This window comes from Phymastichus coffea, unplaced genomic scaffold, assembly GCF_024137745.1.
Source record: "Phymastichus coffea isolate CEN01 unplaced genomic scaffold, Cenicafe_Pcof_1.1 PCOF00039, whole genome shotgun sequence".
NCBI lineage: Eukaryota > Metazoa > Arthropoda > Insecta > Hymenoptera > Eulophidae > Phymastichus > Phymastichus coffea.
The window spans coordinates 828306-850975 of NW_026706850.1; the positions used below are offsets into that span (position 1 = coordinate 828306).

At 37.7% G+C, this 22670-nt stretch overlaps 6 protein-coding genes across 25 annotated transcripts; 2 read left to right on the forward strand and 4 right to left on the reverse strand.

The window, feature by feature from the left end:
* Positions 1-11: 11 nt before the first annotated feature.
* On the reverse strand, positions 12-5237 carry LOC131664038 (peptide transporter family 1-like). Its single transcript, XM_058934882.1, has 9 exons — positions 5150-5237; positions 4564-4642; positions 3506-3734; positions 2538-2812; positions 2370-2452; positions 1603-2019; positions 1237-1453; positions 559-1148; positions 12-223 (listed from the first exon to the last, which is right to left on the reverse strand). The coding sequence occupies exons 1-9, from the start codon at positions 5222-5224 to the stop codon at positions 29-31; spliced, it is 2160 nt and encodes a 719-aa protein (XP_058790865.1). The 5' UTR covers positions 5225-5237; the 3' UTR covers positions 12-28.
* A 2653-nt stretch (positions 5238-7890) lies between these two features.
* Positions 7891-11130, reverse strand: LOC131663890 (negative elongation factor D). 6 transcript variants are annotated; one of them, XM_058934633.1, is made up of 13 exons: positions 10992-11130; positions 10832-10923; positions 10550-10575; positions 10284-10459; positions 9999-10218; positions 9824-9931; positions 9581-9730; positions 9384-9514; positions 9116-9303; positions 8793-9045; positions 8362-8713; positions 8152-8281; positions 7891-8074 (listed from the first exon to the last, which is right to left on the reverse strand). In XM_058934633.1, exons 2-13 carry the CDS (start codon positions 10833-10835, stop codon positions 8043-8045), a joined length of 1770 nt encoding a protein of 589 aa, XP_058790616.1. In that variant the 5' UTR covers positions 10836-10923; positions 10992-11130; the 3' UTR covers positions 7891-8042. The 6 variants fall into 6 exon arrangements, with proteins under 6 accessions (XP_058790616.1, XP_058790620.1, XP_058790618.1 ...); XM_058934637.1 differs by having other exon boundaries at positions 10550-10621; XM_058934635.1 differs by having other exon boundaries at positions 10550-10628.
* LOC131663898 (uncharacterized) lies at positions 10930-14227 on the forward strand. 2 transcript variants are annotated; one of them, XR_009301893.1, is made up of 6 exons: positions 10930-11067; positions 11150-11435; positions 11865-12006; positions 12079-12331; positions 12721-12847; positions 13174-13307. XR_009301893.1 is itself a non-coding variant. In XM_058934657.1 (6 exons), exons 4-6 carry the CDS (start codon positions 12233-12235, stop codon positions 14205-14207), a joined length of 771 nt encoding a protein of 256 aa, XP_058790640.1. In that variant the 5' UTR covers positions 10930-11067; positions 11150-11435; positions 11865-11995; positions 12079-12232; the 3' UTR covers positions 14208-14227. The 2 variants fall into 2 exon arrangements, 1 of the variants encoding a protein (XP_058790640.1); XM_058934657.1 differs by lacking the exons at positions 12721-12847; positions 13174-13307 and adding exons at positions 13454-13649; positions 13732-14227 and having other exon boundaries at positions 11865-11995.
* On the reverse strand, positions 12406-13186 carry LOC131663899 (uncharacterized). The gene is made up of 2 exons (XM_058934658.1): positions 13003-13186; positions 12406-12921 (listed from the first exon to the last, which is right to left on the reverse strand). The coding sequence occupies exons 1-2, from the start codon at positions 13184-13186 to the stop codon at positions 12461-12463; spliced, it is 645 nt and encodes a 214-aa protein (XP_058790641.1). The 3' UTR covers positions 12406-12460.
* A 1630-nt stretch (positions 14228-15857) lies between the features above and the next one.
* LOC131663895 (uncharacterized) lies at positions 15858-19926 on the reverse strand. Of its 12 annotated transcripts, none has more exons than XM_058934652.1 (8): positions 19769-19909; positions 19198-19339; positions 19008-19125; positions 18873-18928; positions 18397-18525; positions 17333-17679; positions 16905-17254; positions 15858-16827 (listed from the first exon to the last, which is right to left on the reverse strand). In XM_058934652.1, exons 6-8 carry the CDS (start codon positions 17668-17670, stop codon positions 16310-16312), a joined length of 1206 nt encoding a protein of 401 aa, XP_058790635.1. In that variant the 5' UTR covers positions 17671-17679; positions 18397-18525; positions 18873-18928; positions 19008-19125; positions 19198-19339; positions 19769-19909; the 3' UTR covers positions 15858-16309. The 12 variants fall into 12 exon arrangements, 7 of the variants coding, with proteins under 7 accessions (XP_058790635.1, XP_058790631.1, XP_058790634.1 ...); XM_058934648.1 differs by adding an exon at positions 18113-18334 and having other exon boundaries at positions 18873-19125; XM_058934651.1 differs by adding an exon at positions 18113-18352 and having other exon boundaries at positions 18873-19125.
* Positions 19927-20098: 172 nt separating this feature from the next.
* Positions 20099-22647, forward strand: LOC131663893 (cytosolic non-specific dipeptidase). Of its 3 annotated transcripts, XM_058934645.1 has the most exons (7): positions 20099-20212; positions 20281-20346; positions 20458-20658; positions 20829-21279; positions 21349-21777; positions 21847-22320; positions 22406-22647. In XM_058934645.1, the coding sequence occupies exons 3-7, from the start codon at positions 20624-20626 to the stop codon at positions 22448-22450; spliced, it is 1434 nt and encodes a 477-aa protein (XP_058790628.1). In that variant the 5' UTR covers positions 20099-20212; positions 20281-20346; positions 20458-20623; the 3' UTR covers positions 22451-22647. The 3 variants fall into 3 exon arrangements, with proteins under 3 accessions (XP_058790628.1, XP_058790624.1, XP_058790625.1); XM_058934641.1 differs by lacking the exon at positions 20099-20212 and having other exon boundaries at positions 20219-20346; positions 20431-20658; XM_058934642.1 differs by lacking the exon at positions 20099-20212 and having other exon boundaries at positions 20231-20346.
* The last annotated feature ends 23 nt before the right edge of the window (positions 22648-22670 follow it).

Sequence of the window (22670 nt, forward strand, 5' to 3'; positions counted from 1 at the left end):
TCTTTTGTTTTGTTTTTTTTTCATCAAATCAAAGATCGGCCGAGTTACTATCGTGCACTGCTCTCTTCTTCAATTCGGTATCTTCGACGTCGTCGTCGTCGTCGTCGTCGATGGAATTGTCGTCGCTCGAAGACACATCCACGTACTCGTAGAATTTGGCCATAATCGCGAATATGAACATGTCGGCGAACATCAGTCCGGCGAACAGGAAGAATTCGTAGACCTGAGCAGAAAAACAAATGTCAATCGCAGTCATTCTAATCAGTGACGTTTGCTTGCGAATGATCGATTAACGTGTTTAGTTTGCGATAATTCGATCATGCTAAAGCTATAATAGAACGCTTAGTACCGGTGGAAAGATTACCAGTTCGATCGAATTTGGGATTACATTTAAAAACCTACTCAATATTTTCAGTCGTTAACTTTCGGTCCTAAGCATTAATGAACGAACTGGCATTGTAATTCAAAGTTATCATGGAAAATGAATGCTCAAAAGATGTATCACGGTATTTTGAATGAACAACTCGGAGAAGAGAAAGAAGCGCTGCCTTTGCTCACCTGTCTATTAAAGAATTGCGACTCGGCAATGATGACCACAATGAGATTGCCCGCGGCGACGGTCAACAGCCAGCATGCCTGAAGTAGTGACTTCATGCTGACCGGCGCCTGCGTGAATGCAAACTCCAGACCCGTGATGGAGAACATGATTTCGCCCATAGTGATGACAATGTACTGCGGCAGCAGCCAGAACATATGAACGAGATCCGGTTCGGCGTCCATGACAAATCTGAGATCCTTGCGATCTTTCGTGATACTACCGACGATGGTGTAGGCAGCGCCGTATTCGAAATCCACGTTGTCGGCGATGAGCTGGTCATCGAAGGTAACGTTGTATTTCTCGTGTTCGATAATCACATAGTCGCTAGTATTGAAGTCTTTCGGCAGCTTCAGCTCAAAGTCCTTTTTCTTGCCAATGAATCTCAACAAGTTGCCCGTGATGCTCGAGTCTCGATAGATCAGTGCTCTCACGTTGGGCTCTCCTGATTGCGACTTATGGACGGAATCCGACGCGGACACTTTCTCCAGACCCGTTTTCGTGAAACCCCATGACATTGCTCTCTCTTCTATCAGAGTCAGTGTTTCATTCACTTTGAGAGAAAAATCGAAAATTACTGGATTTGCCAAGAATTGGTAATGACAATAATATCTAAATTGGATCTAATCTAAAATATGTACCGATGGTATTTGGATCGGGCAGTTCTGGGCAGTTTTTAAACGTAGCTTGTAGCTGTAATTCTCTCGTTCCATTCACAGAGATACGAAGGTTTTGATACGATTCCAAGGCATCCAACACAAATCGAAGCTCGCCAAACTCAACGTCGGCCCTGCAGTTCATCACATTGTAAAATCTCACTTGGGTTAAACCCTTGGACGGTTGCACAGAGTCTATGGACTGTAAGATTTGACGAACATATGTAAGTTCAGTGGTCGAGGATTGCCGGTGTTATTTGCTAATTGCAAAAATAGAACTAAATGACAGCTAATTTCGACTGTTGAAAATTCAGTTTATAAATGACGCTTGGTTAGAAATTATGAACGTACCTCAATTTGAAACTCTATAATAGCAGAAATAATGAACGACAATCCAGCAAGAATACCGCCAGTAGTAAGTTTCTTCAGCGGGGTATTGATGAACAAAAACTTCTCGATTACCGGATAGATGGCAAATTGGAAGATCGGAATGAAAAGGACGATCAGCAATGGATTGACCACTTGGAACTGATCGGGTTTGATGACGTAGCCAAACACGTAGCCATTCATGCGATCAGCTTGGAAAGTCCATCTCGAACCTTGTTGATCGAACAGCGCCCAGAAGAACGGCAAGGGGAGGAACAGCTTGATAACCTTGAATACGGACTTGATGTCTTCGATGAAGCGATCGTCGTACTTGTCGTCTGCGTAGTCGAGCCAGTGCTCGCGTTTGTTCGACTTGGATGATATTTTGCGACCAACGGCGTGCTATAAAAATAACGAGCCACGCACTAGAAATCGCATCGGCGGTTTCAAGGTACATCCTCTTTGCCCGCGCGCAACCATCGCTGTACATTGCCATTCCAAATGCGCGAGCATCGCAAGGTACAGTTCGCGTGATTGCGCAAACTCGTAAACTTACGTAAGCCTCGCTTCGCTTGGGTCGCCAATCGCGTCGCGAACGGCGAGCGTTCGGCATAAATTTATGCGCCCGCGCGTCGACTTAGCTCTTTTGCGTTTGTTTTTTTCTTTTTCTCAGTGCGATTTCGGCCGTCCGGCGAGGACGTTGATTTCACCTGTTGTCGTCGGCCTCGCTCGCTAAGCAAGCCTGCACTTACCGTGATGCATTTTGCAACCTTGAGCACCATGTTGCCCTCGGGTGGCTTCACCTTGTACAGCCGTTTCCCGGCGAAGAATATGACTGTCGAGAGCAGCGTGCGAGCGAGAGAAAGCAGGGAATTAGAGCCGAGTTGCCTAAGACGGAACAGCAATGCCGATATACGTACCGATAGACAAGATCATGAGCACGGACGGCACGAAAAAGGCCAGAGGATAGCAGGATTCTTGGTCGAAGCAGTGGACGTCCTTGCGCAGTATGGGCGTGATGAAGGTGGAGATCAGAGAGCCCGAGTTGATGGCCAGGTAGAACAGGGAGAAGAACGTCGTCAGGTAGACCTCCTGCTCGGGCAATTTGAATTGGTCGCCGCCGAAGGCCGACACGCATGGCTTTATACCGCCCGTGCCCACGGCTATCAGGAACAAACCCAGGATGGTGATCGCCCTGCGAGGACAAGCAGACGACGTGGCAATTGTCGCAATGTGGAGGTTGCGAAACGCGCGGTACCGGGAAAGTGTCACGCTCGAGCTCTCGCGCTTTTGTGTACCACGCGGCGAGTGACCTGTTGCTCGTTATTTATTTTTTTTTTTTATTTTTTTTTTCATTTTTTATTTCTTCGTTCGACTGCGTGAACGATGATGCCTAGACGCTCGAGATTCGATAAATGTTTTCGTCGGCTCTTTCGCATTATCCTTTGCCGTTCCGCTCAGTGCGAATAATCTTCCCGAGCACGTTACCGTCGTCAACCGATAGCTAGCTTCCACAGCTTGATCCGCGAGACTCCGAGGCGCGAATCGGCATGTGAATGCAAATGACGCTTGAAGAATCGCAATGTTGGTGATAATATTTACAATCCGTCGCTCATCGAATCCCGGAGCGCACGGCGTTCAATCGCATTAGCATAATTTCAATAAACTGACCCAGTCGCGACGACAGAGATTACCATAATTGCAATTAATCGGGCTTTTAATCCGTCGCGTTGCGCGTCGGCGCCTAATTAAAAACAAGCTTTCGACAATGACGCGATTATCTCGCTCGATCGAACAAACGCGCATCGGAGCGTCGAGTCACTCGGCAATGCAGAGGAGTAAGTGTGTCAAACACGGCGAAAGTCGTCGTACGGCGACCGCGACGTACCTGACTGGCAGATGAAGCGCCGGCACGGAGCTGACCGAGAGCAGCAGCTGGCCGATCGCGTAGACGATGCTGAGGTAGAAGATCGTGCGAAACTTGCCGAGCCACGAGTCCGCGATCATCGCGCCGATGAGCGGGAAGAAGAAGGCGAACATGGTGAACGTGTGATACATGACCGTCGCCGTCTTCTCCTCGTACAGCAGGATCTCCTTGAAGTAGTGCGACAGGCATGCTGCAAATTTTGAAATAGCTCAGGCTCGTCTCGTTATCATGGTTATCGGGATGCGATCCGCTGCTTTGGCCGTGGTATGCGCGCGTGAACGACAGCCGCGTCGGATTGCTCTGCTCGACGACGAGCCCAACGAAAGTCGGCCACCGCGCCCTTCGCGCCCGGACGACTCGCGACAGGCGGGAATCGGTCAACGTTTCTCAGGGTGATTGCGCTCTCGCGCGAATCCATGATCTGTTTACGGGCTGCGCGCACTCGTAGAGCGTTGCAATTGTTACGCGACTTTCGCAATTTACCGCGTGCGAGTTTGCTTCGTAAGTGGCCGGCGACGGCGGATGCCTCGGCAAGCGTTTGCCCAGTGAAATTGTTTCAATGATTTCGCAGTGATTGTTATTATCGCGCGCACTGCAAAACTGTAATCTCCGGAAACTGAGGAGGGCACTTGCTCAGGCGATAACGTTGCATGTATAATCACACGACACGCTCGTTTTTCCAAGCAGATAAGCCTAGTAATTCTATCATTTTTTTTTCGTTGCCGTTTTCTGTCATTGGTATCCAATGTGCCATTGTGACTTTAAACGTGCGCAATACAGTCGAGCACATTAAAAGCACATTGAAAGAGGTGCAGTGACCTGGAATAGTTACCTTTCAATTGTTGATGCTAAAAAAATAGAACTGCTGTAAATAGTCTCTGGTTGTACGTAAATAAACGCCTTCGATAAAAACATAAGCTCGCTTGAGAATTGAGCTTACAACCAAGCACCGATGGCAACACTATGTGAAAGTGTCATTGGCGATTTCCCTTCAAAATAACTCTCAAGGAGATACTCACCTCTCATGCCATAGAAACTGAATCTCTCGCAGAATTCATTGAGGATGATGAAGAACACCGACTTGGGGTACTTCATTTTCTGGAAGATGAAATTAAATTTTTTTTTCCTTTTCGTTCAGCAAATTCGTGCGTCAACGATAACGGCTACGTTGTAAAACCACGCGACTGCAATTTCGAGCGTGCAATTGCTTGAACTACACGCGCGCGCGCGCAAAGACTAAACAAACGACGGTTTCAAATACGCTCAATATTCGTAACGGGACCCGCAGTGCAGTCCAACCGGTTTTGCGCCTAAGAAGAGTAAGTGCGCGCGCGCGATATTTTCATCGCTCGAGCCCCGCTGACGAAGCAACGTCGAGCGAGCTTCCACGGTGGTCACGCGTTCGATAAGATCGTATGTCGCTCGATTATCTCGCAACCGTGGAATTCGGTGTCGGCCTATCGCCGTGGCAGATAGCCATCAAATTAGTCCGCGGCAATCGAGTCGTTATCGAGCGCGCGCTTGACTTTTCCAAAGCCGCAGCAGCCAAGGGTTCTGCGATCGATAGAAAAGCTCGCGCCGCGCACGTGTACGCCTCGGACTCACCTTGTCGGCGACGTCGTCGGTTTCGTCCACCGCCATCGTCGTCGCAGCTGCGTTTCGCGCGCGACAGCTCGGCATCAAACGGCGCGGGCGACTGAGACTTCGTCGCGCGCGCAACTGCGCTCCGACACTAGAGCGAGGGGAGAGAGAGAGTGGGAGCAGCTATACGCACGTGAACGCAGGTGTACTCACGGCTCCGCACTCCGTACGGAGTACGGCTGTACGCGTCGACGAGCTTATTTTCATTGAGTCCACGATGATCGCGCTCTTTCCGGCCAGAGACGGCGACGACCGTTCCACGACGCGAAGTCGCTCGCCGTGGCAGCCACGCACCGCGGGTATGCTCGTCTCGATCGACGCGTAGATACGCTTCTCGCGGCGAGTCTCCACTCGTCGCCGGACGCCGCCTGTATATCCGCCCTTTCTCACCGACTCGCGCGTCAATAGCGCAGTCGTCCGTACGGCCGTATCCGCGAGCGTTTCCCGTTGCGCACCGATCGAACTGCCCTGCGCAATCGTCCTGCCAGTACTCGCGCCGACAATCGCTTCAAATTGCCTGCGGGCGCTTCTTTGCGCTTTTTCATGTCTCGCTCTCCCGCTTCTTGGCTACGACGCGAGCAATTAGAGTTCGTTGGGCGAGCAATTGACGCGCTGCACGGTTCAAGTTCGACGGCGCCGACGGGTGGATCGTCCTCGCGATGCGCTCTCCTCTTGCGCGAGGAAACGACGAGCGAGGCTCGTTTGCAGCGCGCGTTCGAGAGCAGAGATTTCAATGTCGAACAGACCGTTCGGGTGGTTGCCCGAAACAAATCGCCACACTGCGATTGGCCACGCACTCTTTGCGAATACGCGTTCTTGCGCCGGACGTCGATAAATTTTGAAAAGTCGAATCTCATCATGACAACTTGAAACAAGTTTATTTCTCACCAGTTAGCGCCCGTCATTTATTTAATATCCGCGGTACAAACGTGCGATGGATATCGCCAAGCGATAACGACGAACATCGAAGCACTTGGATGCGCGAATGAAAACATTTGCGACGTTATTAACTTGTTTTAACAAGGTGAGCGCATATTATATATTTCACAAAACTTTCCATTTCAGAATTATTTTGCATTCGCGAAAGATTTGCAGCTGCGGAATTTCGCTGGAAAGTAAAAATTACCATTATCGCTGGTGATTATCCAGAATCTCGATTGATCAAATTGTAGTTCCCCTGCTATGATTTATTTTATCAAAGAGTACTTCACAGTTGACACAATTGTGATGACCGAATACGATGTGCCATCTTAGCAGTGACTATGTCAGCTGAAACGTTGTGATTTTTGGTAAGCGTGGAAAAGTTTACAGGCAGAGCCTAAATTGATGATTTTTCAGAGTATATATTACATTATGTGTTTAAAAAAAGTTGAGAACTCTCAATAATTAAAAACGCTCGAATGATTTACGACCGCTGTCATTTTCAAATAAAGTCAAAATTATATTATCATAACCAACAATGTATTTTCTTATGTATTTTGAGATTTAATCATTATTAAACAACAGATTCAGATAAGAGTTTCGATGTGATTAAAATAAGTGTAGAGCAATTAATAATCAATAACATCGCGTTCAGATATCAGACAAATAACAGTGGCAATGTTTGGCAGTGCGATGAGGTATTTAAAAACCAGAAACTCATTTGAAAATACGCGCGTTCCAAAATGAGGGCGCTACTTCCGTTGTTGAAAATCGATCCACATTCGCCTACACATGCTGGGCGACCGAAGCAGCTTAGTAGAGTACGAATATAACCTTTTTCTTCGATCCACTTTCGTATAAAGATAATAAAGAAAGCTAACGATGTCGGCGTGGAGGCAAGCGGGTTTGAAGTAAGATTTTTTTAGAATTACTTTTCAATGCAGTATGTTTGTCCTAGCACTGACGTTATATTGAATAATCAAAAGAATTTAAAGAATTTATTTTTGATTTACAAGTGTGTTAGTGGTTATGTAACAATAACATTGATAATACTTGATAACTGACTTAATTTTAATAACCATCTTGCTTGAATGTATAATTTATGGGAATCTTCGATTATTTTAGTTACATCAACTACTCTCAGATTGCTGCTAGGTTGGTTCGGCAAGTTCTCAAAGGCGATGCAAAGCTTGATGCTGCCAAACGAGATGAAATCAATGTTAAGTTCACCCAGTGGAAGGATGGCAAACCAGCCAGTGCGTATACATTTCCAATTATCAATTATATTTTTGATATTATTAACTAAATCGATTAATTGGGAGAGAGATGTATTCACAAATAAATTACCATAAATTTACATAAATTACTATTGCAGGTGAAAAGTCGTAAAGTTCAAAGTTGAGATAGATAAGTAGGGTTGAGTAAGTTTTTATTGCAGAAACAGAGTGAAATATTTAATTTACCTAAATAATATAATAATACTTAATATGCTTTTTGAGTGAAATTTTCTATTTGAAATTTATTTCAAGTTTTTATGGCTATAATACTTTTTGGTTTGTTTTAAATCCATATAACACTACTAACAATAATAGGATATATAAGTTACAAAATTGAATTTTATTAAAAATATTTACATCTTAAAATTAGTTTTCTTACTAATTTTACTCTGACATTAGCTGTAACAGTACCTTGTCAGTCTTGTAACCAAATTTTTCTCTTATACAAATATAAATGAGCACCACTAACAATTTCTTTTGGTTTTGTTTTACTTGTTACAGAACCCTAGATGAATGGAGACCATCAATAAATAGCTTTTCAGAATGTTCAAAGAATATCCATTCAACTGTTGGAAAGTCCAATTATTTTGTTTTTCAATAAAATATTAAAATATCCTTTATTTGTACTTTTTTGATAATGTTCAAAAATATTCCCTGGATTATCTCACTGGAGCTTGAGCTTTGCAATATACTGTAATGAGATTAATTCATAAATAAAAAAATTTTGAATTGTTAATTTAAAAAAGTAGAATTAAAATTTATATGTACTTATGAATTCAGATACTAAATCATTATCGCCATCTCCTCTCATGGTACCAGTTATCTCTTCATTCTCTACCATTGGTAAAAAGAGTTGAACAAATTCTCCTGAATATGGAGGTTCAATTGCTTCCAACACCTATAGGTCGTTTTAATAATTATGATTACATTTATTTTTGTTGAAATTAAAAATGATTGAGTATTTAGGTTAAAATTTACCTCTGTTACAAAGTATCTAATTAACGATATGTCAGTGTCCCCTCTCTGCCAACACTGTTTAATATATGAAACTACTGGCACCACACAACCTTTACTCAGCAAATTCACCATTCTATCAATTAACATTTTTTTCATTTCTAACTGCACTAAAATTTCCAGCTCATCCTGTTTGCTTTCAAATAATTGTATCAGAAGCTTGAGAACTTTAGGATGCAGTAAATTATGGCATGAAACAACTTCATCAAGCAATGCTAAATGTATAGGACAGTGTTCTGTACACAATTTGAAATATGATGGTTCTGTTACTGTACACTCTACCCATCTTATTACTCCTACGCTAACAACTGGAAAACTAATAAACAGAAAGTTTAGTTTTCGTTTACTTTATAGAAGTAGAAATTAAAAATCTGTTTAAGATAATTTGAACTCACCGTATACATGAATATAAATTGTTTACTTCAGCTATAAGTTCAGTAGATCCTTTATTGGTATTGCATGTATTATGAACCTTCTCAATAGATTGTATTGTAGGCTGCAATTCATCTTTATGAATTTTTCTTTGCCCTCCTTTTCTAATTAATGTTTCATATACACTAGCTGCATATGCCAATAAGTAAATATATTTTGATTTGTGGTCAACATTAATTTTAACTCCTGGTTTGAATAAAGTGTCAACTAAAAGTTCTATAAAACATAATTTTCATTGATTTCATTTTATCTTTGAATAATTGATTTTACTAAACATTTTATATACCTAAGAATTGTGGGTTTCTTATAAGTTCTACAGGAGGTGGCTGTTCCGCTGAGTAATTTTTGTATAAAACTGTTATATCTGCTGGATTCAATGTATTTTTTGATAACATAGATGCCAAAGCTTGACAAGCCACAGGACTATTTGTAGTTCCATTGAGTGCCATTGTTATTGGTGTAACATCATGTCGACTAAAATAATTATAAAATTTTTGTGTAATAATGTTTCAAATATGATTTTATAAATTCTAAAATTGACAGAGTAAAATTACTTTTGCTGAGCACACTTGGTAATTTCCTGCGATAATCTTTTCATCATATATCCACCTTTCGGTTCTTGAGCCAGAATATGAAGTAACACTTGACTATAAACATATGTGTGCTGTCCATGACATACCATTTTCTGAAAGTAAATTTATTAGTAAAATTGAACATTTAACTTGGTGTAAGTAAGAGAAGTTCTACTAACAGCACACTCTTGAATACTCTGCTGCCAGTTTTCAGTATTTCTAAGGAAGCTAGCAATAGCAGTTTTCAAGACGCGAGAGAATACTTCAATTTGTTGAGCAGCCGTTGAAATGCTTGTGATTTCTCCTTGGAATCCAGCATCAGAAATGAGCTTTAAAAATATTAAAATAAAAACATTTTAATAAACTTGAACAATGTTCAGTTGATTTTTCATTTTTAAAATGAGTACAAAACACAGTATTACCTTTATGGTAAAATTTAACATCAGACAATCAGGATATTCTTCAGCAAGTCTGTAAATAAGCGATCTCCAAGTAGGATGCTGAATCATCTCTGTCAACCATGCTGGTGTCTGAAATCACATAACAATTAGACAAAATTTCTTTGGATGTTATGCAGCTTTAATGGGAATAACATACCTCTCCCTCCTCAGTGAAAATTTTATCAGCTTTCTTAGGATCAAAATTCTTTAGAATCATGTCTTTTAAATTATTTTCTACCATTGCCTGTACTTCTGTTACTTTTACTCCAGCAAGAATTAACCATTCTGCCAGCAAGTTTGCCATTTGAGCGCATGCTGTATAGTTTTGCGATAACAATTCGATAACTGTTTCTGGGTTGCCACCAGCTTGGAAGTATCTGTTACAAATAATAAAATCAAATCACGTTCTTTAATTGTAGGTTAAACTAAAAATGATGTAAACCTTTTGAGTTGTGTAAAGATACCAGGCTCCATAATATAATCAGGTGTTTTGAATCTGTCGAGACAGTCTTTGAGAACCTGTTGAGGATTGTCAGAAGGATCCTCACCACTGATATCATCTCCTCGATTCATATTGTCTTCCCAATTGGAATGCTCCTCCGGGAAACCCGGCTCCATCTTAAAAAGCAGTATAAAATGATGTAAATACAGAAACTGCACTAATAATTTTAGAAAAAGTTGAACATTTCAGATTGTTGTATAACCTACCGTGGAAGACGTTTTTTTATTTTTTTCTTGTGTTAAAAAATTAATCAACGGCTTTAAATGTCTTTGATAATGCTATAATCTTTTTAAAAATTAGTTAATTGAATATGGTACATATTTTACTTTACAAGAATAGCAGCAAGCCAATAGCGAATATAAATGTTATGTTTATCGTCGATCGCATGCGACACGCTATATTTCTCAAATGTTGAGGTTAGATTCGTAGCGGCAGTAGCGGCGGTAATGTAGTTGCTGCTAGTGAGAAGTGAGTGCTTTTTCGCATACCCATTACTTATTTGACTCATCGGCATCCTGTCAGGGTCTGTCTCCATAGGGCCTGTCCGAGCCGGCCGAGATTTTTTATGGGCACGCCATCTCTATAATTTCGTGTTCAATGGCGAGTTTCATAGTGAATGCGAGAAACGCATCTATGGAGTGGCAGTACCCGTGGTTTGAAGTTTCCTGTCTGGCTGTCTCTATGCTCTGGCTATCCTCCATGTTCCTGCTCCAATTTTCATTCGGTAAGTTCGTAATTAATAATAATTCGTAAATAATTCCTACTTTTATTTTCATAAAATTGCAAGTTTCATAATCCCTTTTTAGAGTCATATGCACGAAGAGTTAGGCTTTCGAAATCCGTCAACTGTCAAATGATAAGTAGTAGCAGCAGCAGCAGTAGTAGTTGTAGTAGCAGTAGTAGCTGAGGGCAGGTGGTAGGTGAGAGAATCACAATGGCAGCCGAAATCAAGCCCGCGCCCGGGATGAACCAGGACAAGTTCAGCTCCAAGAAGCCTATACTTCTGTCGAAGCTCGAAGGTTGCAATGACGACGTCAATGCCGCCGTTATCATTCCCAGGGTTGACGGCGTCATCAGCGTCTGCGACGACAGGTCAGACTCACTTTTCTATTGTGTTTGCAATGCTTCTGATACTCGATGCATATCTATATGATGTATATACGATTAATTTATTTACATCGCATGCTTCTAGCTCGACTCTTATTGGACTCATTGTTTATAATGCAAATAGCAATCGTACAGTCACTTGCATCTTTTGTTAGACTTTTTTCAGACTATTTTTTGCATTGTACATATTTTTTACTCCTATTTTTTCATGTAATATATAATTTAATTAAATTATAGGTAAAACAGCAAGCTTTTTGTTATAAGTAAATAATAATTGTATGACACCTGAACAATCTTTCTTTATCTGCAAGTTCTTAGATAGGATGATTCAGACTGATTGCTTTATCTATCTGGCCTTTAAGCAATGTTTTGCTGTATTTTAGTTATGAATAAATTTTCTAATTACTATTGCAGAACTGTCAGAGTTTGGTTGAAACGTGACTCAGGACAATACTGGCCAAGCGTATGCATGTACATGGTTGCAGCACCAATCTCTCTTGATTTTTGTCCTGAAACCAGACAGCTGTTTGTTGGATTAGATAATGGTAGTATAAATGTATTTATCAAGATCAAATTCATTTATAATTTTTTCAAAAATTGTGAATCAAACGAATTTTTGGTTTTGTAGGAGTTTTTATTGGAAAGCGATTACAATCGTATGACAGCCATTCGAGAATACATGGCTCATCAAGCAAGAGTTGCTGCAGTAGTTTTTTCTTTGAGCTGTGAATGGGTACTTAGTATAGGTAGAGACAAATTGTTCCAGTTCCACAGTACTGAAAATGGAAAGGATCACATCAAATAATATGTTCAATAATCCAAAAGGTAACGTCTACAAAAAGTTGCTGTACCACATGCATGGAACATACACCTACAACATGGTGAGCATTATTAAAAATTTATAATAAAAAAACCTTTTGTTTTTCATAGTATATATATATATATATATTTATATGTAAACAATGAAATAACAAAACTATAAGAATTAAAGGTTATAAATGCACGTTTTTTTATTCAATATTTTTCTTAAATTCTACAATGTACAAAATTATTTCCTTCGTACATTGGTATTTTCTTGATTCTGGTATTTTACTGTAACCAGATGCAATTAATTTTAAAAATGGTTCAATTTCTGGCATTCGATCAGTCGTGGTAGTTGCTACATTATTTTGTATTATTTTCATCAATTTTACGCTTTCATCAATGGTTTTTTGTAAGTCATCGCCATCATCTACTTTTCGTTTCCGACAAAATTTATTGGTGATTTCAGATTTTGTTATAAACTCCACGTCGTCTGAAGAAATTTGTAGTTCATGACTCAGATATGGATCAAGCCAACTCATCTCATTATACAATTCCCAGGTCACTTCGGGTTTTCTTTCTGATCCAGATGGCTGGTATTTGCGTTTTTTTGCTTTTTCTCCTTTGAATTTTTTTACTAAATAGAACCATCTCGCTTCAATCTCTTTTTCTATTATTGATTAATGAATATTATATATACATATATATATTTTTTTATTTAAAATAAAGATTTATAGTGTATGAATTTCACCTGTAATGTGCACTTCGTATAGTTGATAAATCGCTTGGGAAATAGTTTCGAAAACTTGTGTTCGTTGCGATCTAAATTCAGTATAATATTTGTCATTCGACTTATCGTAAATAAAATTGTTTGGTTTCACCATTTGTATGATAACTTCATCAAGTAGTATATCTTTTTCAGTGTTTCCACTCATTTTTTATTTATGGCAAATTCAATCGAAGAACTATTGTCAATTTGAGGTTATCGGAACTGCTTTGCTACGCATTTAATTTTGAATAAGGATATACATCCATTTTCACCTCGTACAACGTACATTGAGTGTTGTGCTACACCTGAATTTGAGGTTATCCGACCTGCTTTGCTGCACATTCATTTTCATAAATATCTAAAATTAAAACTAATGTATTTGTTACTAAATACTTAAAACTAATATACCATTTGTTTTTTTGTTTTTTTCAAGTTTCTACACAATATGGAGGAGTCTTTTGGAAGAAATATAAATCTCGATAAAAAAATTTGTGTTTATTTGAAAAATTATTCATGTTTGTATGATAAAACACATGAAAACTATTATTTAATAAAAGTCAAAGATAAGGCTTTCAATGAAATAGCTGCTAAAATTAATTCTGACAAAGAGTTAAATGTCCTATTGACTGGTAAGTTATCATTTATATTATTATAGTATTTTTTTATATACAGAGAGTGAAAATACATTAACTGCATTTACTTTTGTTTTAGGTGCTATTGTAAGAAAGGAATGGGAAAATATAAGAAGGACTTTTGTTAGAAAATTTAACAAACCTCATTTAAGCAAGTACTACTTATACAATGAACTTCAATTTCTCATCCCTCACGTCATGAAAAAATACCAGTGTTTGGGATCAACAGAAAGTGATGAGCCGTCAACATCAAAAACTCAAGATATTGAAGTATGTAGTGAAAAGAATGATAAAATCATTCCACCAGTAAGCCAATGTTACTTTAATAAGAAAACTCATCTCGAAGAATTAGAAATGAAAGTTTTAAAAAATACAAGTACAGCTATGGAAAATATAAACATTTTAATGAAGGATAGTGATAATGAAGAGATTAAAGATAATTTTGTACTATGTATACAGCAAAGTTTGCAGTATGTCCCATCAACCCATGTGTTGGAATGTGTTAATGGGATATTAACTATTATGGATAAGTTTATGATATCTAATGAAGAATAAATATTAAAAATAAAGACTAACTGCTCTTATTTCTTTAATATATTTATTTTCTCAACTCATTTATATTGATTATTAGTAGTTTCATGTTTGAAAGATCCTGACATAAACCGTATTACAATATAAAAAAATATTTAAATATTATAAAGAACGTATATAATAAAAACGATTAATTTTTCTTTAAAAAACCATTCAATTCAGAATAAGTTATATTTATTAGTTACTATTTGGAAAACCTTTAACTATACACCTTTACAAAAAAGATAAATCTGAATGGCATTTACACGCATATGAACTTCTCCACCTCCTTGAGGATAATATCCTTTTCTTATAAACATCAAGCTCAAAGTTTCCACCAAATCTGTTCAACAGAGGTCTAAAAACATACTTAAATACTCTATATGAGGGCCAAAAGGTACATTAGTTCCTCCTTTGAGAATATAAGTTGCTGCCCTAGATGAAAATAGAGCACAAGGTAAAGTAACTTGAATGAGCAAACCAATACATCCAGCTGTTCTGGTGTCTACTATAAATTCTTGTTTTTTATTAAGAAAGGTCTCTTGGTATGAAAGTTAAGCAGGTTGAGCCTATTGCAGCTCCATGCACTTCAGCGTTACACATTTCTTTTAAAAATTTGACTCCTTCAAGATGCTGAGCTGACAAACCTGGTTTTGGACGACCTGCTCTTATGTTGCTAATCTCAATAGGAATTTTATAGAGTGCACTCAAACATAATGAAATTCGTAGCACTTGACCTCCTCCTTCACCGAGACTACCGTCGAGTTTTATTATTTTAATGATTGATTACATTCAGGTGAGTTGGCCACAGACTGCGGTATCAATTGCTTTGATGCAAAGACCATCTATTTATTGTAGCATTATTTGATATGCGATTATCGTCCTCAATCGTGCCCAGGACTACATGTGCTTCCTCTAATTGTATTAATTTCTTGCATTATCTTTTTTAATACTAATCTATGGCTCATCATATTGATGTCAATGTCAATTATACCTTCATTCTCGTTGGAAAACCACAGAATGAAATTATGACTTCTCATATTTTCCAAATTGAGATTGACAACACGAAAAGCTACTGGTACGTAGCGACGAAAATCATTTTGCATGATGTACTGAATGGTGAATTTCATTTTCACGTTAAGTTTTTCTTCTTCAAATGGCTTTGAATGTAAAACATTTTTCACAGATAGGTTATTCATTATTAAAGAATACTTTCTGGCATTCGATCAGTCTTCGTAGTTGCTACATTATTTTGTATTATTTTCATCAATTTTACGCTTTCATCAATGGCTTTTTGTAAGTCATCGCCATCATCTACTTTTCGTTTCCGACAAAATTTATCGGTGATTTCTGATTTTGTTATAAACTCCACATCGTCTGAAGAAATTTGCGGTTCATGACTCAGATATGGATCAAGCCAACACATCTCATTATACAATTCCCAGGTCACTTCGGGTTTTCTTTCTGATCCAGATGGCTGGTATTTGCGTTTTTTTGCTTTTTCTCCTTTGAATTTTTTTACTAAATACAGCCATGTCGCTTCAATCTCTTTTTCTATTATTGATTAATGAATATTATATATACATATATATATTTTTTTATTTAAAATAAAGATTTATAGTGTATGAATTTCACCTGTAATGTGCACTTCGTATAGTTGATAAATCGCTTGGGAAATAGTTTCGAAAACTTGTGTTCGTTGCGATCTAAATTCAGTATAGTATTTATCATTCGACTTATCGTAAATAAAATTATTTGGTTTCACGATTTGTATGATAACTTCATCAAGTAGTATATCTTTTTCAGTGTTTCCACTCATTTTTTATTTATGGCAAATTGAATCGAAGAACTATTGTCAATTTGAGGTTATCGGAACTGCTTTGCTACGCATTCATTTTCATAAATATCTAAAATTAAGACTAATGTATTTGTTACTAAATACTTAAAACTAATATACCATTTGTTTTTTTGTTTTTTTCAAGTTTCTACACAATATGGAGGAGTCAATCGATCAGAATCAATCGGAATTTATTTCTTTATAAAAACTGCCTTCTTATTTCTATTTTGTTAATATAGATTATTTATCTTTAAATATAATTATTTTGCCAGGGAACAGCTCCCTCATTGCTGAAATATTCTGCCAAGTTTTGCCGAATAAAAATAGGGTTTCGCATAACATTCTGATTAATTTGCCTATCTAAGTGTCTAAAATCGTCATCAACGTTGATTACATTTTTCGTAATTAAAAAATTATGTAACACTAAACAAGCGCTTATAATTAATTTATTCTTATCTAAATTATGAGCTAAAGCACTATTCAATAACTGAAATTTTGCACAAAGTATTCCAAATGCACGTTCTATAGTGAATCTGGCTCGGCTCAATCTATAATTAAAAATTCTTTCTTGATTTGACTGCAGCAATCTTCTATTGTACGGTTTCATCAAGTTAAATCCCAAACCAAAAATCTCGTCAGCGACTATTACGAAAGGTGATGAGCTGTCACTGTTAGGCAACTTTGTTGGAGCAGGTAAGTTCAATTCATTGTTCAAAATTTTGTTATAAAAATTAGTATTTTGAAAGACACTGGAGTCGCTGAACGAACCTACAACATAAAGAAATTATTACATATAAATTAATTAAATTACTCTGTCTTTATTGTTTTAAAAAATTTATTCTTACCACCATCACCAAGGGTGAACCAAACAAATCTACTTTGTGCATCGCTGATTGCTATCAAAACTAAACTATGAAATTTTTTGTAGTTATAAAAAACACTTCCAGCATGAGCTGGTCTTTTTATTCGCATGTGCTTCCCGTCTAGAGCTCCAACACAATTCGGAAAATTCCATCTGTCTTCAAATTCCTGGGCAATACGTAACCAATCCCGTTCGTTGGGAAATTTCACGTAAATTGGCAGCAGAACTGAAGTAATAACGTAGCACGTTTCGTGTATGATTTTAAAAAATGTAGCTTTTCCAATTCGGTAGTGCGCGCAATAAGTTAAAGCATTTCCTCCTTGAACGAAATAACTGAAATTTTAATAAAAATTAATATTTATTTTTATTATGAGATGAAAATACTTGACATAATTGTATATAAATAGTTACTGTATTGTTATAGCCAGTCGAATATATGCAGAAATTGGCTCTCTAATATGATACTGCTTCTGCAACTGATCAGCAATTAACGTATACAACTCTTGAAAATTGCCTGGTGTCATCTTAAATTGATTTGTAAACTCTTCGTGATCATTGATTTGTAAATATTGGCATACTGTAGCAAATGCTCCTATAATATTCCTTATTCTCGGTACGATATGTGGCTTCACCCACCATCTCCGCAAGGCCTTCTTCTTTTTTTTTATAACTTTTAATGTTTTAAGCGAAACAAGTATAACCTGCATTAATGTCCAAATTCTCATAACTTTTCGTTCATCTAGTCTCATAATTAAAATCTGTAAAAATAAAAATATTTATTATAAATTCAGCGAATAAACACAAAGTTTAGAATAAAAAATAATTGTATATAACTTTTTTATGAAAAATAATGAGTAAAAATATATAGCGTATGCAATGCTCAGTTGTACCGCCTATGTTGCACGTTAATGGGTTATGATCCAATGAAAAGCCGAGATTGGTGATTTTATTTTCTTTGTTTCAGGACGCGTGCATGCCCACTACAGTGTGCATTGAACCTTCATTGTGTCAAGGCAGTTTTTATAAAGAAATAAATTCCGATTGATTCTGACCGAAAGTATTCTTTAATAATGAATAACCTATCTGTGAAAAATGTTTTACATTCAAAGCCATTTGAAGAAGAAAAACTTAACGTGAAAATGAAATTCACCATTCAGTACATCATGCAAAATGATTTTCGTCGCTACGTACCAGTAGCTTTTCGTGTTGTCAATCTCAATTTGGAAAATATGAGAAGTCATAATTTCATTCTGTGGTTTTCCAACGAGAATGAAGGTATAATTGACATTGACATCAATATGATGAGCCATAGATTAGTATTAAAAAAGATAATGCAAGAAATTAATACAATTGGAGGAAGCACATGTAGAGTCCTGGGCACGATTGAGGACGATAATCGCATATCAAATAATGCTACAACAAATAGATGGTCTTTGCATCAAAGCAATTTATACCGCAGTCTGTGGCCAACTCACCTGAATGTAATTAATGTTCCCTTGAGAAAATTGAGGGCATTCTTGAGGGAACTTAAATCGTCTTCAACTCCTATTGCGACAAAGGAGCTCGTTGAAAAATGGCATGCTGCATGTTTCACCAGTAGACACCTGTGGGATGATGCCAAAAATATTATTCGAGATGTTAGGTTGTTTTCTCACGTTTAAACATCTGATAATGATTTAACATATGATTATTAATAAATTTAAAATAATAAAATAAAACCTCTTGTAGTTGATTATTTCTAACCTATCTAACCTTTTCATGTTATGCATCTTATTGCTTGGTCTTGACACTATAAATTTTGTCGGAAACGAAAAGTAGATGATGGCGATGGCTTACAAAAAGCCATTGATGAAAGCGTGAAATTGATGAAAATAATACAAAATAATGTAGCAACTACCAAGATTGATCGAATGCCAGAAATTGAACCATTTTTAAAATTAATAATGCTCACCATGTTGTAGGTGTATGTTCCATGCATGTGGTACAGCAACTTTTTGTAGACGTTACCTTTTGGATTATTGAACATATTATTTGATGTGATCCTTTCCATTTTCAGTACTGTGGAACTGGAACAATTTGTCTCTACCTATACTAAGTACCCATTCACAGCTCAAAGAAAAAACTACTGCAGCAACTCTTGCTTGATGAGCCGTGTATTCTCGAATGGCTGTCATACGATTGTAATCGCTTTCCAATAAAAACTCCTACAAAACCAAAAATTCGTTTGATTCACAATTTTTTAAGAAATTATAAATGAATTTGATCTTGATAAATACATTTATACTGCCATTATCTAATCCAACAAACAGCTGTCTGGTTTCAGGACAAAAATCAAGAGAGGTTGGTGCTGCAACCATGTACATGCATACGCTTGGCCAGTATTGTCCTGAGTCACGTTTCAACCAAACTCTGACAGTTCTGCAATAGTAATTAGAAAATTTATTCATAACTAAAATACAGCAAAACATTGCTTAAAGGCCAGATAGATAAAGCAATCAGTCTGAATCATCCTATCTAGGAACTTGCAGATAAAGAAAGATTGTTCAGGTGTCATACAATTATTATTTACTTATAACAAAAAGCTTGCTGTTTTACCTATAATTTAATTAAATTATATATTACATGAAAAAATAGGAGTAAAAAATATGTACAATGCAAAAAATAGTCTGAAAAAAGTCTAACAAAAGATGCAAGTGACTGTACGATTGCTATTTGCATTATAAACAATGAGTCCAATAAGAGTCGAGCTAGAAGCATGCGATGTAAATAAATTAATCGTATATACATCATATAGATATGCATCGAGTATCAGAAGCATTGCAAACACAATAGAAAAGTGAGTCTGACCTGTCGTCGCAGACGCTGATGACGCCGTCAACCCTGGGAATGATAACGGCGGCATTGACGTCGTCATTGCAACCCTCGAGCTTCGACAGAAGTATAGGCTTCTTGGAGCTGAACTTGTCCTGGTTCATCCCGGGCGCGGGCTTGATTTCGGCTGCCATTGTGATTCTCTCACCTACCACCTACCTTCAGCTACTACTGCTACTACAACTACTACTGCTGCTGCTGCTACTACTTGTCATTTGACAGTTGACGGATTTCGAAAGCCTAACTCTTCGTGCATATGACTCTAAAAAGGGATTATGAAACTTGCAATTTTATGAAAATAAAAGTAGGAATTAGTTACGAATTATTATTAATTACGAACTTACCGAATGAAAATTGGAGCAGGAACATGGAGGATAGCCAGAGCATAGAGACAGCCAGACAGGAAACTTCAAACCACGGGTACTGCCACTCCATAGATGCGTTTCTCGCATTCATTATGAAACTCGCCATTGAACACGAAATTATAGAGATGGCGTGCCCATAAAAAATCTCGGCCGGCTCGGACAGGCCCTATGGAGACAGACCCTTACAGAGTGAGTACCCGGCAACCGCGGTTTTATCACTGATCAATTATGGATGAATGAGTGGAAAGTTTGACGAATAACAATTTTCTCTAGCTAATTTACTTTTTATGATTACCGCAGTTAGCGGAATGTTCATGCGATAAGATAAACTTGAAGAGAACTATCGAACTTTCAAGTAGCCAGGTCCGTTGCTGTTCGGAGCATTTATCGTTTGCGTATCCTCTTTACTGAAGAGATTATTTGATTGTTGAATTTTTGCGCACAGTTATTGTTTAACAAATATATCATGACACTACCATCGACATTAGTTAAGCTGTTCAAGTAAGTTTATTATGATGACTATTTTCTTATCTATTAATTAAATCTGCATAGAGAGTTACAAGACAGTACAAATGTAAAACAAATTTTTAATCAAATTTACTTATTAACATAAAATAAACATTATAGAATTCTTGTAAAGCAAACACCAATTTATCATTTTGTAATTATAGGCATATAGATAGCAACAAAGTCAAGTACATTAACAACTTGAGAGAAGCTGTTGCTATCAAATCTGTGTCAGCTTGGCCAGAGAGTAGAAATGAAATTATTAAAATGATGAAGTGGGCAGAGGCCCAATTCAAGCAACTTGGTGCTACTACAGAATTGGCTGAACTTGGTACTCAAAAGCTTCTCAATGGAAATGAAATCCCGCTTCCACCTGCCTTACTTGGTTCCTTAGGTAATGATCCTAAAAAGAAGACAGTACTCATCTATGGACATTTGGATGTTCAACCTGCACTAAAAGAAGATGGTTGGGATACTGAACCTTTTGAACTTGTTGAGAAAGATGATAAATTGTATGGTAGAGGAAGTACTGATGACAAAGGACCAGTTCTCTGCTGGTTGCATGCAATTCAAGGCTATCAAGCCATTGGAGAAGACATTCCTGTCAACCTGAAGGTATAATACCTAATATTTTTTTCATATAATTTTTTTTGTAATGATTCTAAAGTTGATTATTGCTTGCAGTTTGTCTTTGAAGGAATGGAAGAAAGCGGCAGCGAAGGTCTTGATGAACTTCTCTGGTCTCGCAAAGATTCATTCTTAAAGGGAATTGATTATGTTTGTATATCCGACAACTACTGGTTGGGTACAACCAAGCCTTGCATTACTTATGGTCTAAGGGGTGTTTGCTACTTCCATGTAAAAGTGAGGTGTGCAGCCAAGGATCTTCACAGTGGAACTTTTGGTGGAACTGTCCATGAGGCCATGGCGGATCTAATTTATTTAATGAATACTTTGGTTGACGTTAATGGTAAAATACTAGTTGATGGAATTTACGATAACGTCCCAAAGGTAACATCCGAGGAGTTGATAATTTATGATGATATCGAGTTTGATGTGGATGAGTACAGGGATTCCTGCGGTGCTACAAGGCTAGCTCATAAGGAAGACAAGGTACCGGAAAAAGTAATTTCATGTTTTTTCTTTCATAGATGATGTATACAATTAAGTTTTATATTTTAGAAACAATTGCTGATGCATCGATGGCGCAACCCAACTCTCTCACTGCACGGTATCGAAGGTGCTTTCTATGAGCCTGGTGAGAAAACTGTGATTCCTGGCACTGTGATCGGCAAGTTCTCTCTGCGAATTGTGCCGGACATGACACCCGAAGAAGTTGAAAAGAAAGTTGTCGCCTATATTCAGAAGCAATGGCAAGCACGTCGTAGCCCAAATAAGATGCAGGTAAATATGGCTCATGCTGGAAGACCGTGGTCGTCAAACCCTGATCACCCTCACTACGTTGCCGCAAGATTGGCTACAAAACACGTCTACAAGGTCGACCCAGATATTACTCGTGAGGGAGGTTCCATTCCCGTTACGCTAACTTTCCAGGAAGTCACTGGTAAGAATGTTTTGCTGCTGCCCATTGGCTGTGGAGATGATGGTGCGCACTCGCAAAATGAGAAATTAAACGTGCGCAATTACATCGAGGGAGTAAGTAGACCTTCAATATTTATAAGATTCGATAAAGTCCATTCATCGGCAGTGATTAATTAGACAATATCTTATTTGTTTTCAGACAAAGTTGCTGGGAGCTTATTTATACGAAGTATCTGAAATCTAAGATATGCTGGAAGCTAATTATCTATCGTGATAAATAACCGTGTAAATGCCAATTTTTATAAGCATTTATAAAATATATTTATACTTAACTGAATTCCTGATGTATTAAGATGTTTATCAGTTGTATTACACTATTTTCAAGATAAAAAGTTTATATTTTGTACTGCTCATGTACAGACTTTTGTGAAACTTATTAAATAAATATAACATTTGAATATATT